This window comes from Papilio xuthus, unplaced genomic scaffold, assembly GCF_000836235.2.
Source record: "Papilio xuthus unplaced genomic scaffold, Pxut_1.1 DF826923.1, whole genome shotgun sequence".
Lineage (NCBI taxonomy): Eukaryota > Metazoa > Arthropoda > Insecta > Lepidoptera > Papilionidae > Papilio > Papilio xuthus.
In genome coordinates this window covers 4,425,581-4,444,772 of record NW_013531726.1, presented here as the reverse complement: position 1 = coordinate 4,444,772, position 19,192 = coordinate 4,425,581, and the positions used below count along the sequence as shown (strand labels likewise).

The 19,192-nt window shown below is 32.2% G+C and overlaps 2 protein-coding genes across 4 annotated transcripts; both read left to right on the top strand.

Annotated features, from left to right (window-relative positions):
* The first annotated feature begins 2,376 nt into the window (after nucleotides 1-2,376).
* Nucleotides 2,377-6,664, top strand: Vps4 (vacuolar protein sorting 4). Its single transcript, XM_013318609.1, has 2 exons — nucleotides 2,377-2,519; nucleotides 3,402-6,664. Exon 2 carries the CDS (start codon nucleotides 3,423-3,425, stop codon nucleotides 4,737-4,739), a length of 1,317 nt encoding a protein of 438 aa, XP_013174063.1. The 5' UTR covers nucleotides 2,377-2,519; nucleotides 3,402-3,422; the 3' UTR covers nucleotides 4,740-6,664.
* Nucleotides 6,665-7,519: 855 nt separating this feature from the next.
* On the top strand, nucleotides 7,520-16,892 carry LOC106122622 (saccharopine dehydrogenase-like oxidoreductase). Of its 3 annotated transcripts, XM_013318707.1 has the most exons (8): nucleotides 7,520-7,937; nucleotides 8,509-8,732; nucleotides 9,828-10,012; nucleotides 11,694-11,823; nucleotides 12,202-12,403; nucleotides 15,833-16,193; nucleotides 16,501-16,592; nucleotides 16,673-16,892. In XM_013318707.1, the coding sequence occupies exons 2-8, from the start codon at nucleotides 8,561-8,563 to the stop codon at nucleotides 16,785-16,787; spliced, it is 1,257 nt and encodes a 418-aa protein (XP_013174161.1). In that variant the 5' UTR covers nucleotides 7,520-7,937; nucleotides 8,509-8,560; the 3' UTR covers nucleotides 16,788-16,892. The 3 variants fall into 3 exon arrangements, with proteins under 3 accessions (XP_013174161.1, XP_013174162.1, XP_013174163.1); XM_013318708.1 differs by lacking the exon at nucleotides 7,520-7,937 and having other exon boundaries at nucleotides 8,703-8,781; nucleotides 16,673-16,849; XM_013318709.1 differs by lacking the exons at nucleotides 7,520-7,937; nucleotides 8,509-8,732 and adding an exon at nucleotides 9,400-9,503 and having other exon boundaries at nucleotides 16,673-16,849.
* Nucleotides 16,893-19,192: the final 2,300 nt, after the last annotated feature.

The following is a 19,192-nucleotide window of genomic DNA, read 5'->3' as shown; positions in this document are numbered from 1 at the left end:
GAAGAAGAAGAAGAAGAAGAAGAAGAAGAAGAAGAAGAAGAAGAAGAAGAAGAAGAAGAAGAAGAAGAAGAAGAAGAAGAAGAAGAAGAAGAAGAAGAAGAAGAAGAAGAAGAAGAAGAAGAAGTCAAGGCTCCATATTAGGCCCCTTGTTTTTTGTTATTTATATAGATGATATTGATAAATGTTTTAAACACACGCACTTCCAATTATATGCTGACGACCTTAAAGTCTATAGTGCTATTACTTCCGATATTGACTGTGTGAAAATGCAAGAAGACCTAAATCGTTTAACAGCGTATTGTAAAAACAACAAACTACATTTAAATTTAAACAAATGTAAATTTATATCTTATACAAAAAAAAGTAAAAACATTGGTTTCACTTATTCGTTATCTAATACGCTCTTAGAAAAAGTGTCAGTAATAAGAGATCTCGGTATTTATATGGACTGTAAGCTCAATTACCATGCCCATGTAGATTATATAATCGGAAAGGCGTTTAAGTTATATGGTCTTGTAATGCGCACCTCTATCCCTTTCAAGCGACCTTTGTCCTACCTTCTTCTCTATAAGTCCCTTATACGCTCTCAATTAGAGTATGCTACACCTATATGGAACCCTTTTTATTTAAACAGTAAAAATCAAATTGAAGCAGTACAGCGCAAGTTTCTACGGTCTATGCATTATCGTTGTTTTCGTTCGAAGTCCTCATATAGTTCATTGTTGCTAAAATATGATTTGCCTACGCTTGACATGAGACGTAATGTCTTGGATGTTATGTTGCTGCACAACATCCTAAACCATAAATTTAATTGCATAGAATTAATTAGACAAATAAAATTGCATGTGCCTGGCAGAACATGTTATTTTCGAAGCACTCGTAATAGTGTTCTGTTTGCGCTAAAACGATGTAAGACGCATGCTGGTGAGCGCGCCCCCTTATGGAGGGTGATGAGACTATACAATGATCTGCTTATTGATATAGATTTGTTTTCCACGTCATCTGCATCATTCAGGAGAAGTGTCGCGCGTGCTTTGTCTTTGTGAACTAATTTGTTTAGTTTAATTGTACGAATTTAATTATTACTGTTTTCTTTCCTTTCTTTTTTTCTATTATAATTGTGAACAACGGTGTTGGGTACATAATTACTAAGTCTTTGTTATGTATTACATTGATGTATATGCATTATGTAGTCGTTAGTTGTTCCGCATAAAAAAACAAAAAAAAAAGAAGAAGCGCGTGTCATGACAAGTTTTTCAAACTAATTTGATTTATGATTCTATCGTAAACATTTCACAAAAATGGGCAGGCAATAAAAGTTCCTAATTGTACCTGTAAAAACTAATCATTTTTTACATGGTTTGTGAGTTCCATCATTGTAGAGAATTGCAAAGAAGTTTTGTAAGAAAATGGGGAGAGATCCATATAATCAAAGAAAACCAGTTTTTTTTTTAAATAAGGTATGTAATTAGGTGAAAAGCAATTATTAAATTGATTATGTTGTACACTTGAATCAATTAATTACAATTTCATTCTGTTGCAGATGAATAAATGCACCTCTTCAAGGTCTACAGAATTATTAAATGAAGGAATCTGCTTCAGAATTACTGACTGCATGTCGCTGCAACATCTGTGCTACAAAGTTTGATTGTTTGAAATATTGTAATTCTAAACTAAATTTTGTTTTTATGGAGTAATAATAAACTAATTCCAACAGAGACAAGGGGTGGACTCTTTCGCCTACATAAGAACCCGTCTTAATGAACGCGGCGCGATACAACATCGGCAGTGCTGACGACGATATCGTGGACATAGTCAGTACGTTTTGTGCCCCCGGAAACTTCAACAACAACACCACCGACGCTTTGGTATCAACATCGTCGACGACGCCGGCGCAACCTGCGCCCCCCGCCCCCTCAAGACGCGCCCTAAGAGCGCAGGCGCGCAGTGAGCGACGGGCCGCGTCCGCGAAATAATACCAGTACCACTCATCCTGATGAACGGCCCCCGATGGGCTCGAAACTAGTCCGTGCCGCCACCGGACGTATATACGTGAGTGTTTAGCCGTGTTTGTATATCAGTTTACTATAGATTTAGTGTTTTATATTAGTTTGATGTTAATAATATGACAATTTTTAGAAATATGTATTAGACTTTAATATAAAATATACACTAGCATAATAAGATTGTCTCGAAATTGGGAAAGGTAGTGTATAGAAAATAAAAACAATATTAAAAAGCTATAAACTTTTAGGAAACACATTAATTACAAGTAATTCCTCTAAGGCTATAAATTATTTTTGCAACACAAATACGCTACAAGAAATTGCACTTAGTAAAATTATGTCGGATTTTAAAAATTGTAGATGGCAACAATAAATTAAATTAATGACAGAAGAGACAAGCAAACATTCGTAGAATTCGTAGAAATCGTAATAAAATTGTGATGGAAAGTAAGAGTTATTTGTAAATTGCATTTTTGTGTACCCCAAAATATAGTGATTATAATCGCCTAATTGGTAAGTTATTGAAAGCAGAAACAAGTTATTGTAAGCTATGACGTAGTGATGTAAATATGTCATCGTTTATCCCTGGGCTTAGTAAATCGTTTATTTAATTGCCTGCCTTCTTAATTCGACAATTTTTATCAAGTGACCGCTCAATTACACTATACGAACCCTAACAAGAAATCTAGAAAGTTAAAGTAAATAGTAAATCCATGTATTTGGTATCAATCTCAATGAGTCATTTTCCTCATATACTTGTCTTTTTTTACTTACCAAGCACTATTAGTATATTGAAAATGAGGATATATTAAAAGTTAGTTATTAAAAGTGGATAACGAAGTAAATTCTTATCAAAAAAAATTACAAAAATTGATTTCTAGCTGAACTATAAAATCAAAAACAATTGGTAAATGAATAATTTATTGCCAGATTTTATAGGGAAAAGTATGAAAATGAAACATAAAATTTGTATAACCATTTAGAACATGCTGTTACCCTAGAGACAACTGTTCATTGATTAACATCATTGATTAAATAACAAATATTTAAGCCTCTAAGAAATGAAAATCCTTTAATACAATTAAATAACTTACAACACTCTAATATATATTGTGGTTTAATAAAGTCCTGACTAAAAATGGTATACAAGAAGCCATATTTAGAAAACACATTGGATAATAACTATAATTATAACATACTTAAAGTCTTTGATCACTGCCCCTAGCACCATTAGTTGTTGAAGTTGCAGAAACACTTACAAAACTTTCTGTCTCTGTAATTCTCATTGAAAAACAGCGATGGAGATATTTTGTGTATAGGTATTTGCGCAATGGATACTGGCAGCACTATTGACACTCAGGCTGTATTTTATATGAATTATCTATTCATTTTCAGATTAACAACTAATACTGAAGAATGGCATCATCCAATACCTTACAAAAAGCAATTGACCTGGTAACAAAGGCAACTGAAGAAGATAAGAATAAAAATTATGAGGAAGCACTAAGACTCTATGAACATGGGGTGGAATACTTTCTCCATGCTGTAAAGTATGAAGCGCAAGGTGAAAAAGCTAAAGAGAGCATTCGAGCAAAATGTTTACAATATCTGGACAGAGCGGAGAAATTGAAAGAATACCTGAAAAAGGATCGGAAGAAGAAGCCAGTCAAAGATGGAGAGTCTAAGAGTGAGGATAAGAAGAGTGACAGTGATAGTGACTCTGATGATCCAGAAAAAAAGAAACTGCAAGGGAAACTTGAGGGTGCCATAGTTGTGGAAAAGCCGCATGTAAAATGGAGCGATGTGGCTGGTTTAGAAGGAGCAAAGGAAGCATTGAAAGAAGCTGTTATACTACCCATTAAATTTCCTCACCTATTCACAGGAAAAAGGATACCATGGAAAGGTATTTTACTATTTGGTCCACCTGGTACTGGTAAATCATATTTAGCCAAAGCTGTGGCAACAGAAGCAAATAACTCTACATTCTTCTCTGTTTCATCATCTGACCTTGTTTCCAAATGGCTTGGTGAATCAGAGAAATTAGTGAAGAATTTATTTGAACTTGCTCGACAACATAAACCAAGCATTATTTTCATAGATGAAATTGATTCTCTTTGTTCTTCACGTTCTGATAATGAGTCTGAGTCAGCAAGGAGGATCAAGACAGAGTTTCTGGTTCAAATGCAAGGTGTTGGCAATGACATGGATGGTATATTGGTACTTGGAGCTACGAATATACCTTGGGTACTCGATGCTGCTATTAGAAGGCGTTTTGAGAAGCGTATATACATCGCTCTACCCGAAGAACATGCACGTCTGGATATGTTTAAGTTACATCTCGGCAACACAAGACATCAGTTGACTGAGCAAGATATGAAGGTTTTAGCTACAAAGACAGATGGTTATTCCGGAGCTGATATAAGTATTGTTGTTCGTGATGCTCTGATGCAACCAGTACGTAAGGTCCAATCGGCCACTCACTTTAAGAAAATTTCTGGACCAAGCCCAACTGATCCAAAATTAATTGTTCACGATTTGCTGACTCCATGTTCTCCTGGTGATCCTGGGGCAATGGAAATGACATGGATGGATGTACCGAGTGACAAGTTGGGTGAACCACCGGTGACAATGTCAGATATGTTGAGATCTCTCGCTACATCTAAACCAACTGTCAACGATGATGATATGATCAAACTTAAAAAGTTTATGGAAGACTTTGGTCAAGAGGGCTAAATGGATTATGACATTACATTCTTTTTGTGATTAAATACACGATTTCATGATCTTAGATAGACCATGGGTCTCCAAGCCTGTCAGTGATACTATAAAAGTACAGGCTAAAACAATGAAACCTGAATTTGAACTAGATCTTTTTATTTTCTTTATAATTTCAAATATAATTATGTATCCTAATGTTAAAGTATTGAAATTGAATTATTACAATTAAATAACACATCTCAAATAAATATATTTTCTACTATGTCTTTGTTTCTTTGTGTGTTGCCAGAATATGTTAGGTAAATGAATTAACCAAAAAGTCTGTAGTCAATATTTGGTGAGTTTGGAGACCCAATTTATTGAACACTATAACAATGATAAATTTTATTATTCCGGCAATAATTATGAACAATTAATATTGTAAATATTTGAATAATTATTGATCTAAAATTGATCCAGATTTGCTTAACAAAACAGTTTCAAAAAAAAGTTTGGCACATTTTAAAACATTTACCACATTGTTAAGGATAATAGTTCCTTATTGTCTCAGATCTTGCTATAAAGATTTAGAGTTAGTGAAAAGTTTCATGACAATGTATACAATTTCAAGAATAAAACTTACCATCAATCAATATCTTTAAGATTTGTAATGTTAACTTATTTTCTTCACTGGCTTTGCATGTTATTCCATTCACGCCTTTAATGCATGTTTAATTGTATAAATAATTAAAGAAAATGTTTATTTAGGTAAAATTAAAATTCATACGAAAAATATATAAAAAAAATATTTACGAAATAAATCCTATAGTATTTTTGCTTTAGAAGAGTAAAAATTGTTGATTAAAATTGTTAATTATATTTAAAAAAATTATATCTACCTACATTCGTCTAAGTGTTAACAGAGTTTAAAAGTTTTGAACAAATAACCGTGGGCTTCTGAGACCAAAATCTTTAAAAATATACTTATCTCTATTTCGTTAAAGATAATGTAAATGAAGGTATGACGACATGTTTATATAAAGATTTTAGTCTCAGAAACCTACAATAATTGTTTCACCCTTGTTTTACCACACGTAGACGGTTAAACTGTTGAGTAGTCTATATGAAGACGGTCGTTTGTGTGCGTAAACGTAAGAGCCAATAGGATTGTTGAAATCTAACAACAATGCAGTTACGCACACATGCGTAAGCATAAACTATTATCACAATCACAATTATGCCTTGGATGCATTCATTAAAAAATATACGCATGTTTATGAAAAAATTGTATCTTATAGTTTTAGTATTACATTATTTGTCTTTATGTCTATTAAAGAATTACTTGTCATTGATAATTTCTGTTGTTAGTTTATGTTTTTTTTAAATAACCAAAATGGAAGTAATATTTCAAATTAAAAGTTGTTAATATATAGTACTTTATAAATTGATACAGGGTTATTCGGCCTCTGTCACCATTATAGATTCAAATTCCATTCAATATAAGTGTGTGAATGTATTTAATGATGCATTACTCTATGTTTTTAAATGCTTAAAAGTTATTATTTAAGTTTTCTCAAAAGCCCTGTTGTTGACTAAAAATGGACCATCGACTTATCTTCAACAGGTTGTCCATTAATCACGTGATGTTGTTTTAGCAACTCTTTGAACCACATCGAATGACATATGACGTAGATTACCTCTCATTGAAATGTTCAATATTTATGTATTTATTAAATTTACGTCATCAATCAGATAATAAAAACACATGATATCTTATTTTAGACCACACCGTTCCTCTTCGTGATGTTTCGTGATTTTTCTGGAACATTTCGAACTTCACGTGATTAGTGGAAGAACCCTTGGCGCAGATCTAAATGCACATTGGTGTATCTATTACGTACTTTATCAATTCATGCAATTTTATTTTTATATGTTAATAAGCAAATAAAGATTTTTGAGTAATGCGATTGTTTGTTTTAAACGGTATTCTAAGAAAAAAAAGTCTGTTATGACAAGATTACTTTTAGGAACAATATTGTTAAGACAGAACATTTTTTTGTTCTTAAAAATAAATACATACCTAAATATTAGATATAACGATCATGTAACTTTAGAAAAAAGATTTCTTCAATGGCGGGAAATCAAACAATAGACATGATTTTCTCATATTACAAAGCGATGAAGGTCACTTCTAGTTGTCATATTCCGAAGATATGAATTCCAAAACCTTTTTAACAAAAAAATTAGTACCTATAAAAATCAATTGCAAACTCGAGAACGGTTGAACGGATTTATCTTATCTTGGTCCTAAAATGTTTTTGGAGGTTTGGGAAGGTTTAAAAGGCGAGAAAATTTCGAATAATTGCCGGGAACTAATTAAGTTTTTTATTCATTTCACGCGGACAGAGTCGCGGGCGACAGCTGGTACGAAATAAAAATGCGATAACCTGTAATAACGCACAAGAGTACGTTATATATTCTTAATTCTTTATTCATCGAAGTCCCTTTTACAATAAACGAATTTTAGGGGTCAATGCCTTACTTGGGACTCACCAAAAAGTAAAATCCCAATATTATTACGTTTATTTCTGTATTGAATTATTGACGGTGAATGATTTCATTATGTTAATGTAGGTAGGTACTAAGTTCAATGTAATTAGAGTCGCGGTGAATACCACGCAACTTTATGAATAAGGCTCTTCGTACACTAGCCAACGTAAATAATTTGAAATCCGGCGATTTTAGTCGCTAAATACACAGCACCGATTTTTCTATCTGTCATCACTAAAGACAGAAAGACAAGCTGCTGTAATTTTCAAGATGGTGGAGCAAATCTATACAGTTGACATGGAGACGCTTAGCTTGTATTGAACAAATAGACGATTCGCGTCGACGATTCAACGTTGTGTGTTCGGAGCGCGCGGAACGCGATTCTCGCGGTGCATACAATATTAGCTTCAACGATGCGTTGCCTTGTATACGAAGGGCTTTAGTTTCGACGATTTACGTTGCTTTGTGTCCGAAGGGCCTAAGACATGTTGTGAATATTGAAGTGGAAAACGATTAAGTAGAACTTATTACAACATTTTTCATTAGTGCATTGTTTCAAGTGGATAACAGTCGTTCATATAAAGTGGAGACATTTGAACAATGATTATGTGCTTAAAATGGAATATGAGTGGAGTGTAATTAGAGCTCAAGTGCCTACGTATGCGATTCTGTAAAGATTTGGAGGTAAGTATTTCCGAATAAATTTAAAACAAAACATCCATAGTAGGTCATTTCCTATTTCATGCCACATGCCACCAAGTACTGGAGATGCCCATGTCTAAAGAGCAAGAAGTCTAATTTGTTGTGTAAATGCAACAGATTATTTCGATGACATCGGTGCATTATCATCCAGGGCTGTTAAAAAAAATAAAAAGGCGTTTTTTTTTTGCGAGTACAATTTAATGGTTTCGTTTTTAACTTAAACAGCAAAGGTATTTATTGAATTTCGATTTTTACATTTGTTTGTCATTCGTAACTCGAAATTCGACGAAATTCATAAGTTATTAAAAATTAAAATATTATATTATGTTACCAAACCTTTTTTTATTCTCAAAAGGACAATTAAAAGTTTAAGTTTAATATTTTCAATTTGTATCTTTTATAAATATTTAAAAATCTGCACAGGTTAAATTTAGTTTTGATGGCCAACCCTACATAGAAACGATTATTTGACCTTGTTTTCGACGAAGGTTAACAACTTTACAACTTGTAGCATTCTATATAAGCTGCTTATTTATATTTTATATGTTTTTAGAGATCAAGAGCATTGCTGTGCGGTATACAATGATTGTGTAACTTTGTATAAAATGGATAAAGTGGATATAATAGTTATTGGTGCTACAGGCTTCACAGGAAAACATGTTGTTCAACTGTTAGCCGCGTTTAAGAAACATGACACATATAAAACAATAACATGGGGGATATCTGGCAGATCGAAGGAGAAAGTGAATAACTTGCTGTCAGAGATTGAAGAATATGGTGCGTATATCCGAACGCAAAATGTTTGCTGATTACTCCGCATCCAACTGTGCGCCTTTTTCTTGTTTTTTTTTGTTAGTTTGTAATAGTTAGTAGTAATTCATTAAAAACTAACTCAAAATAATTACGTGTGCTATAACAGCATTTTTTATTTACTATTTTTCTCTAAAGCGTCTTTTTTATATACCGATGGGTAAAACCTGCGTATGCAGGCCCCAATTTCAATTTCATGAATACACAGAAACGAAATTATTTCAACAACAATTTTAGTAACCGTTTTTTTAAGCTAACTGACCATCGGCATGTGACGTCACGAGGCGATGGACAAAAATTCTGAGCATGAGTAATTGAAGAATAATGAAGAAAAGAGAATAATGAAGAACATGTGTTTTTTTTTTATTTCGGCCGGACGGAATCGCGGTTGACGGAGAATATTTATAGAAATTATGTTGACAAATTTGAATTTTACTCTATTGAATTATTACATAAAACATTTTTTTACAAATTTAATTTAAGGTATTGTTTAAAGTGCATAAATACAAGGTTTTTACAAATGTAATTTTTTAAATCTTGTTAATAAGTATTGAATATATTTAATCGTTAAATGTTACTTAAGTACAAGTGACAATTTAATTGGAACAGTAGTCTAACATAATGTCTTATCGTGACCTCTTGGAATCTTAAAGGTTTAGATAATTTAAGACAGAGGCCAGATGTCCATCTGTCAACGCTGATGTCATGATGTCAACGCTGGCCAAGATATTATGTGTAGTTTGTATCGCCATATTTATAGCTTCGTTACTATTTATAGTTTAATTAACAATTATCTTGTTTGATTTAAGTATCTGTCGCCTACGACTCCGTTTGCGTGGAATTAAAAAAAAAATTGTATACTATGTGTTCTTGACTCTGTTCTACATCTATAATATACCAGATTACAGAGAAACCTATGTAGTTGTTCTGGAGATACCATTTAACAAACATCCAGCTACTCACCCATTTATCCATCTATACATCCAAACATTCGCATTTATAATATTAGTAAGATTAGTTAACTATTGCTATACTACATACATTTTGATTTCTTTATTTTAGATGTTGACGTTACGAAAATTCTAACAATAATAAGTGACGTCAAAGATGATAGCATTTGTAATGTAACGAAGAGGGCTAGAATTGTTATAAATTGTACGGGACCCAATACTTTACTAAGCGAATACATAGTGAAAGCGTGTGTACACACTGGAACACATTACGTTGATATATCCGCGGAATTGTACGTAAGTACATTGTTATTTTTACCCTACTAACCCTGGATTTCTGAGACCGAAATCCCCGTTTAAAACATATTGTTTTCTCTGTTTAGTATAATGATAGACTTTACGATATGTTTGTTCAGAGATTTTGATTTCGGAAACAATAAACCAATGTCAAAATGATAAAACAATGTCAAGAGTCCAAAATAAAATAACTTAATAAACATATTATTTTTATATTCCACCGAAATAATAAAATCCTGTGGAAATATTTTTTTTAAAATAGTTTTTTTAATTTTTTTTTATGGTCGTGTTACTTTTAAATAACCGTACACAGATAAAGTTTATGTTTTAAATCACGTACCGAAATTGATCACCACGCACATACAGTATGTATAACTTTTTAAAACAATTAAATTAGGTTTTAATAAAGTTTTTGTTGGTTACATCTCCAATGTAATCGTTACTAATGTATGTAAGCGATTCTTTTGTAACCATAACGTTGTAATGTTTCTAAACGAGCTAACACATTAGCTGGCGTGTTTTCGACAAAGAATATTCTTAATCTAAGGTTTATTTTATTTCTTTTTTTTTTCAAATGTAATACTGAGTTGCTATACATTTGATGTGATAATTCCGAGGTCTTCAAAACGTTGTTTGTTGTTATTTAATTATTAGATAGTCGCGAATCGCGACAGAATAAAAAAAATAATGAGTAGCCTACGTGTTCCTGCAGATTATGTTCTATATCTGTGCCAAATTCCACGAAGATCCATTGTGTCGCCCCCGGGTTACCTTCAAACAAATCCATCCATCCATCTAATCATTCGCCATTATAATAATAGTAACATTTTAAGAATATTTTCAACTTTATTAACAAAATAAAAATATTCTACATTAAAATAGACGATATTTAAAAAAACATAACTTGATAATTAGTAAATGTATTTTTTAATTTTCTTATTCTAGGTGTTTAAAAATGAATACAGAGAACAATAGCGAAAGGTTATCCCGGGAGATGTCCGATTCATGTCTATTGCGGGATTTTTCTTCCCCATTGGGCTAGGGAGTCATATTTCTGGCTTGTTATTTGTTTCGTTTCCTCCCAGGTGTAACATTTTTCAATTGTTGATCGTATCGTCTACTTGATTATTCTGCTGTTTGTTTACGATTACGGAAATGTTTTATTGCCGACGGAATTTTTTGTTTGCGGTTTCGTATTATTTTATTTATGCTGTACGGAATATGTATTGTATCATCTCTACATTTATATTGTTTTAATTTTTTATTACGAAACATTTTTAAATTAAGAGCGTCTTTTTTCAACAAGCGCCGTGGGTTTCTAACCTCCAAATCTCTGCATAAACATATCGTCATCCCTGTCCGTTATCTTTGATTAAAACACATGTTTTAAACGGGGATTTTGTCCTCATAAACTCACAAAAAATACAAAACTCAATGAACTAAATTCATTTTATAGCATTCTATACTTTCATTATATTGTTAAGTTATATTACATTTTATACTATAATTTGCAAAGTAGCCTTTGACCATGAACCCTCCTCACGTTGTCGTCAAGTGGTGTTATGATCGAAAGATGTTACGCGCTAGTTAAGTTGTTTACTTAACCCACACTTGAAAGTACTGACTTCATGTTTGGTTGATTTTATTTGTAGTTTAATTAATGGTTTTAAAACATTTCTAGCACATGCTGAATGTATACAGAGCGTACCACAAACGGGCAGAAGAGGCTGGCGTGCTAATAGTACCGAGTTGTGGTTTTGCATCCATACCAACTTCTACAGGACTTATAATATTGGATAGACATTTTAAAGGTAAATTTATTTAGACTTTGACCCTCTGAGTACTACATCAACTTGTATATAAAATATATAACAAAAACATAGCACCAGACTATCAAGATTTGTTATATAAATTGTTATTTTCAGCCAGTTTGTACAAAAAGATAATTAAAATACTTACTATTTTTAATGAATATTGAATTATTAAAAGTGTGTTGTTTCATTTGTTTAATAACTTTACGTTCCTTAAAGTCGGATTTTTATGTTTGTCATTTGTTTACAAGGTTTTTAAGTACTTCTGTCTCATTCTCTCTTTGTATATATTGCTGAGACCTACAATAAGGTCCTCCTTCAACGCCCATTTTATAATTCTTAAGTGCGGGAGTAAGACGTATTAATACTTAATTTCAGGGTCATTGCATACCGCCGAATGTTACGTCGAATTACATATACCTAGAGAATGTTACTACGGTGGTAGGAATAAAACATTAGTACACTACGGTACTTGGGAGGCTTTTGTATTTGAAATGACAAATATGAAGAAGTTTAAAGATTTAAAGAAAGAGACATTTCCTGAAGCCATAAATGAATCTGTACCGACGGAAATAAAGAAGTAAGTGTGTTCTAGAATTTACTAATCCTCTTTAATACTGTTAGGAAGAAAATCCGACACTGTGCCGGTGTACTGGCGCAACATTAGCCCAAGTGAAATGTCGACGTTTATATCCCCTCACTAATAATTCTGACACTGGACTTTGTAATAAAAGCGCGCCATTCACTCCAAAGGATTCTAACTAATAATGTCTAAAAATACTTAAGTCTTTCTTTTGGTTAAAAATAGTTTTATGCACATCTACATATTAACTTTAACTGGAGCTAATTTCACGTTTATTTGTTCGCGCAATATTCTTTAATATATTAATGCTTTATTAAGAAAATAGAAGTAATAAGAGTGAGCAGTATTTTTAAAACCAGCAGAAGTTTTTAAATTTTTCTTCCACTTTAACATTTTAAAAGGCACTCTACAATAAATTCATGTAGAGATTTGTATTATAAGAACTTCTAACACTTTTCTCAATTGATGTCCTTAAAGTTTGGAACTAAAGCAATTACAAAAGCAATTGATGTTGGGCTTTCAAATTCGCCAATGTTGCAAGTTCAAACCCATCATTGGCTGCGTCTGACATGTGGTATACATGTCAGTTTTGAATTTGGAATTTTGCTGCCTTTGTACCCGCGTCTTATACCGGGACCGTCAACTTTATTTTTGGGCGAATATTCATTATAAACATATTAAATTATTAATGTCATAATATACATTTATCTTACTAATATTAAAAATGCGAAAGTTTGGATGAATGTTTGTAAGAAGATATCCCTAGAACGGGTGCACGTATCTGGATGAAATTAGGTTTAGGTGTACAGCATTTTTTAGAAGAACACATAGGCTATTTGCTATGCTTTCTTTTGCGAGGTGGACGATGTCACTGGCGAAGGCTAAACAATTTTGACACGTTTACTTTTGGATACTGAAACTGTTTTTTATCGAAACAATAAACATATTGTTTACTTTTTTTTAATATTAGTTGTCGAACTCGACTCAGTATTCTTCCAGACTATGTTCTACATCTATGCGAATTTCAGCGAGATCCGTTGAGTCGTTCCGAAGATACCTTCAAACAAACATCCTTATATCCATCTAAACATTCGCATTTATAATATTAGTAAGATAAATTAGTGAAAGGGTTCAGTATATATGCTGTTTATGAGTGTTTAACATTTTGTGACGTATTGTTGGTGTTCTATAACTTTGCATATTGGATTAAAGGCAATAAAACTTGTATAGGTATATTAAAGTAGAGACAAAAAGTTTTGTTTGCGAGATAAAATTCAGGAATTTTTTGAAATTCTCGATGAGCTCGATGTGGTTAACGGATTATTTTTAAGCTCCTTCGAAAATGAAATTTCAGTATTATATCGTAGTTTTTGCGATCACATATTGTATGGTATAAATATCATTAGAATGTCATCCAATTAAATACGTTGTAGATATTTAAAATATTGTATAAAAAATCAAACAAAATGAGTAATAAAGCATTACTTAGAACAGTTGGACAGTGAACAGTTGAAAAAGAAAACCTTGGTCAATCATCAAATTAATTCCTTTGCCAAATCATCGAAACTTTATCTTTCTTACACGTAATAACTTGCATGTTTGTATTTTTTTCATCATGAAAATAAACACATCTAAATTAAATCTCTTTATTCGTTGAGTTTTCATTGCTTTACCAATTACAGTACCTGGATTAACGGTTTTTTTATACATTGTGTTTTTTGGAAATTATATTTAAGTACGAATTACTAATAAAATGATGAAATATGAATAATATTTTTCGATCTTACCGATAGAAAAAGTTAAGTTTATGTTTCAGTTGATTATCGATAAAACACGAATAAAATGTCATTTTCTAAAAAAATATTCTTATATACATATATATATATATATATATGTATATTTGGAATCTCGGAATCGGCTAAAACGATTTTCATAAAATTTAGTATATAGGGGGTTTCGGGGGCGATAAATCGATCTAGCTAGGAATCATACATATATATATAGAATATAAGAATTGCTCATTTAAAGATATATGATATGTACATCAGTGCAAAATAAATTATTGTATTTTAAAAGTCATCTCGTTGTGTTTATTCACAATTTTACTTGACATATGTCGTGACCAATAAAACATCAAGCATCAAGGAAAATATTCAACGGTTAAAACAAAGGTCGTGTCCATGTATATGTCCTTTTTGTATAACAAAATTCACTTTTGTCTGAACGTTTACGCTTTGTTTCCTGTGATTATTGTGTGAGTATTTTATATAAAGTGTTTAACAGAACAAAAATATTTCTAGATAGACGGATGGATGGATGTTTTGTTCTAAAATATCTCAACGGATTTCGATGAAATTTGGCACAGATGTAGAACATAGTCTGGAAGAACACATCAGCTACTAATTAATTTTTTTTAACCCGAGCGGACGGAGTCACGGGCGACATCTAGTTTTCAAATAAGCAGCTGTAACCAAAACCAATTCGACTTTTTCATAGATTGTTTACATTAGAAAGCTGTATTTTAAACAATTATTAATTTGCTTAATATTGATAGTTTGATTTAGTTATATTTTATTATACAGATACCGTAGAAAAAGATTTAAAATAAATATACGGGTTCTGTTATATCTTATTTATCCTTAGATCTTAAATTATTGGAATGTCGATGTCAGAATTGAGTGAAACACACGCTTGAGATCATAATTTCCGTTTCGGGATTGTGTATTGAGAGCAAAGACGTGACATGCCTTCGTCTCATATTCGTTGTGATGTTTCGCACTGGTTGGTTTGCATTCAATTCATATTTAATATTACAAAACTTTATTTAACATCACTCAAGATTATTAATGTACAATCACATGGTCTCGTCTGTACTAATCATTATACAAACACCTCGAAATCTATTATAACTAAAAACAATTCATATAATTTAGTTTTGTACAGTCAGCTGCATAAATATGTATACATTTAAAAAGTACCTGAAATTTGTATAGGCCTTAAGTTTCAAAAATATGTATCACGTAGCCGTATGCTTCCGACTATAAATACATGTTAAAGAATACATGCACGCGAATTTTTAATAATTTAAAGTTTTAAATTTCATTAAGTTTTTTAAATGTACGTATACTTCTGCAGCTGACTGTACCGCTCCATGAAATAAGTTGGCGATGGTAATGCATTATGTAAAATTCTGCGATGTGGAAAACAAATAGAACTGACAAACGGCCTCGAAAATAATAATTGCAGAGTTTTTGTCAATCACAAGTAATTTTTCATTGATTATTACTTAATAAAAACTATAATTTTAAGACATACAACTTGTCTTAAATAATGTTGGCATTATATTATAGTTTTTTATACTTTTTTAGTTTTAATATAATATAATAGTAGTAAAGAAAAAAATTTTTTTTCAATACTTTGTTACAGATCATTTTTCCATAAACACGAAAGAAAATGGTGGTTCCCTTATCCAGGACCGGACTATGAAGTCGACTCAATGGCTCAGATATATTTTCAAGAAAAAAAAGGAAAGAAACCGATACATTTTAGGGCTTACACTACGATGCCATTACTCATTCATTTTTTAATTATCCCTTTAGTTTTCATCGCATATTTTCTATGTAAATTGAAATGCTTTAGAAACCTAATGTGGAAGCACCCTGGCTTCTTTTCCTTTGGTTTAATGTCACATAAGGGGCCAACGGAAAAACTGAAGAATGATTTGAAATACACGTTCACTCTAATAGGAAAAGGAAGCGATCCGACTACGAAAGAGCATATCGTAAAGGTTAGGATGCGTATACACTAGTTTACAAGAACTATTAAACATCTAACAGTGTCTGCTAATAATCTCTATATTATAAATGTGAAGGTTTGGATGTTTGTTACAAGAAACATAGTCTAGGATGTAGAACATAGTCTAGGAAAACACATAGGCTATTATATAAGTGCGACTACTAGCGTTCACATAAATGAATAAAGACGAAAAATATTTTTTCTGATTTAAATAAATGCCTCTTTTTTCGAAAATCTTCGATTTTCGTGATTTGGTATTCATGTGTTGTGGTGTTATCATGAGTTAATTTCTATTCTAGATAACAGGATCTGACCCGGCGTACAAATCTACGGCGACGACCGCTCTTTTCTCTGCGGTTACAATATTATTGGAAGGATCCAAAACACCAAAGTAAGTTTCACATAATATATGTATAAGAAAAAACTCATTTATAATTGACTACTTTGTCTTAATTTTTTTATTTATTTCAGGGGAGGTGTGCTGATGCCAGAGTGTGCTTTTTACGAAACAGATATAGTTGAGCGTTTAAAAAGCAATGGTATTGATTACGAAATTGTAGATAAACTGCCTAATGGAAAAACATAATATGAAAGTACATACATATTGTATAACAATATCGTTAATTAAGTTGATGAATATATTTAGTTTTATTAAATAATTGTTTATATAATAACAATTTTATTTACTTAGGCATTGACTTTATATGTTATATAAGATGTAACATAAATATTCACTGGAATCCGTTTCATCATATTCGTTAATTAAGTAATTCTTTGGCCGTAATAATTCCTTCAACCTAAAGAATTCCATGTATAAGTTACCACCTTGACATCTTTCTTCTTATTTTGGTGATGTCTTTTTATATTGCGACATTGTTTGCGTTATAAATTATAATATTAAACCATCAAGTTTATTATAGATTTATAGTTTAGTAGGCTAAGGAGGCTTGGATGATATAAGGTTAAAGGTAACCGATATGCAACCGTAAGATTAAACACTTGTATTAAAATTTATCGTTTAAAAATATATTTAACACAAATATTTCAACAGTGAAAATCCACACCAAGAATCTGCTACAAGCTAATAAACTGCATATATAAATACAGATTAAATAATAGAAAAAAATCATGACATTAGTTCGTTTTTCTTCTGTTAGATATTTTGTGCTTTGATTTTCTTAGGATTGGCAGATTATTCGGTAAAGCTTACGAATTATGAGTTATAAGATGTGAATTATGAACATCTTATTCTAAGTAAAATATTAGCAGAATTTTTGTTAATTTACTAATATTTCATGTAACATTTCAACTAAGCTCTAGGCTTGCTAGGATGCAGACGGGGCCGCGGACGAGAGCGAAAGCGTGCCCGTGGTCCCGTCCCGATGCGTTGGAGGAACAGAGGGGTTTAGTGGGTATGCCTCCGCTATAGAGGAGAATCCCACATAACTTCCGCGTCCCCCCCGGGCGCGGAGTATGCAGAAAGCATTCCCCTCTGAAAAAAAAAATGGCTTGCTAGGATATGATTTATTCGAATTCGATTCGAACTCACGACCACATGATCGCTAATCCGTACCCTTAACTATTAGACTATTGGCGCTTCAAGATTTTCTATACCAGTAGTATACAAAATCGTCATATGAATTTCTAGCTTTTTGCTTAATATTTCGTTATCTTACTAATTATGACAGTAATTGAAATAGCTCGATAATTGACAGGTTTAACACGATTGTCAATTAAACACGGACAGTAATTGATGCTAATTGACATCGTATAATTGCACGTGTCCAACGGAAGCCTCCTTATGGGACGTTGTCTTACTAATCTTACTAATATTATAAATGCGAAAGTTTAGATAGATGGACGTTTGTTAGAAGATAATCACCGGAACGGATCAACGGATCTTGATGAAATTGTGCACAGATGTAGAACGTAATCTGGAAGAACACATAAGCTACTTACCAAGTGTTATTATTTCTCACGGATGGAATCTGGTAAATTAATTTTTTTACCTTTAATTCAATGATGTTGGTGTAACTTTGGTTTCCAACTGCGGTGACATTTATCTGCATATTGGATGGCTCGGCTTTTTTTCCAAAGAAATCTTGATGAATGAAAATAGAGTCGAAAGGGGATAAGCAAGGAGTGGATAAGGCAGAGACCTTGCGAAAAGAGTCATTGTCCGACGGGTGACCTTTACAAGTGAAATTCGGGCGCGGTCCCTTGGACACTCTCTAATCCAGGTTCGACTATGTATGTATGTCTTAATATGAGGTTCATTATACGAAATACACAATAATAAAAGAAATATTAGAAAGATTGAAACTTTATTTACATTAAAAATAACTTTAATATCACGCACTTTTTCCTAGATTGACAATCGCTTGCTTAAACAATTTTTATTATTATTCTTACAATTCTAAAAAACTGCAGAAAGTTCTTTTCTTAATAAGTCATCATCATCATCATCGTCATCGTCAGCTCACTATACGTCCCCACTGTGGGGCTCAGAGGCTACCCTAAGTTAAGGGTGATTAGGCCATAGTCAACCACACTGGTCAAGTGCGGGTTGGTTGATTTCCCACAAACCTTTGAATTTCTTCTCAGATATGAGCAGGTTGCATCACGATGTTTTCCTTCACCGAAAACGTCGGATAAATGTACATATGTAAATTGGAAATCGAAAAACACATTGGTACATGGCGGGATTCGAACCCAGGACCTGCAGATTGCAAGTCAAAGGCTTGACTCCTGAGCCACCGACGCTCTCTTAATAAGTCATTGAACAATATTCAATGTACAACATTCTGCCACTGTATAACGATTGTCAGATTATAAACTGACGAACTTTACACTGTGACTTATAAAATGTTCTCTGAACTGTTTACAGAAGTTTATTAAGTAAATATAAAATTATTCCTCTTATAAATGTAAACTAATTTAATATACCGAATATTAACTTCGCCTGTGTAAATAGAAATGTCTTTGATTACA

Excerpts from the sequence above, each read along its gene's own strand:
- Vps4 (XM_013318609.1), top strand. The coding sequence starts at position 3,423 with ATGGCATCATCCAATACCTTACAAAAAGCAATTGACCTGGTAACAAAG.
- LOC106122622 (XM_013318707.1), top strand. The coding sequence starts at position 8,561 with ATGGATAAAGTGGATATAATAGTTATTGGTGCTACAGGCTTCACAGGA. Across the intron at positions 8,733-9,827 it reads GTCAGAGATTGAAGAATATG|ATGTTGACGTTACGAAAATT; the intron begins GTGCGTATATCC and ends TCTTTATTTTAG. Across the intron at positions 16,194-16,500 it reads CGAAAGAGCATATCGTAAAG|ATAACAGGATCTGACCCGGC; the intron begins GTTAGGATGCGT and ends TTTCTATTCTAG.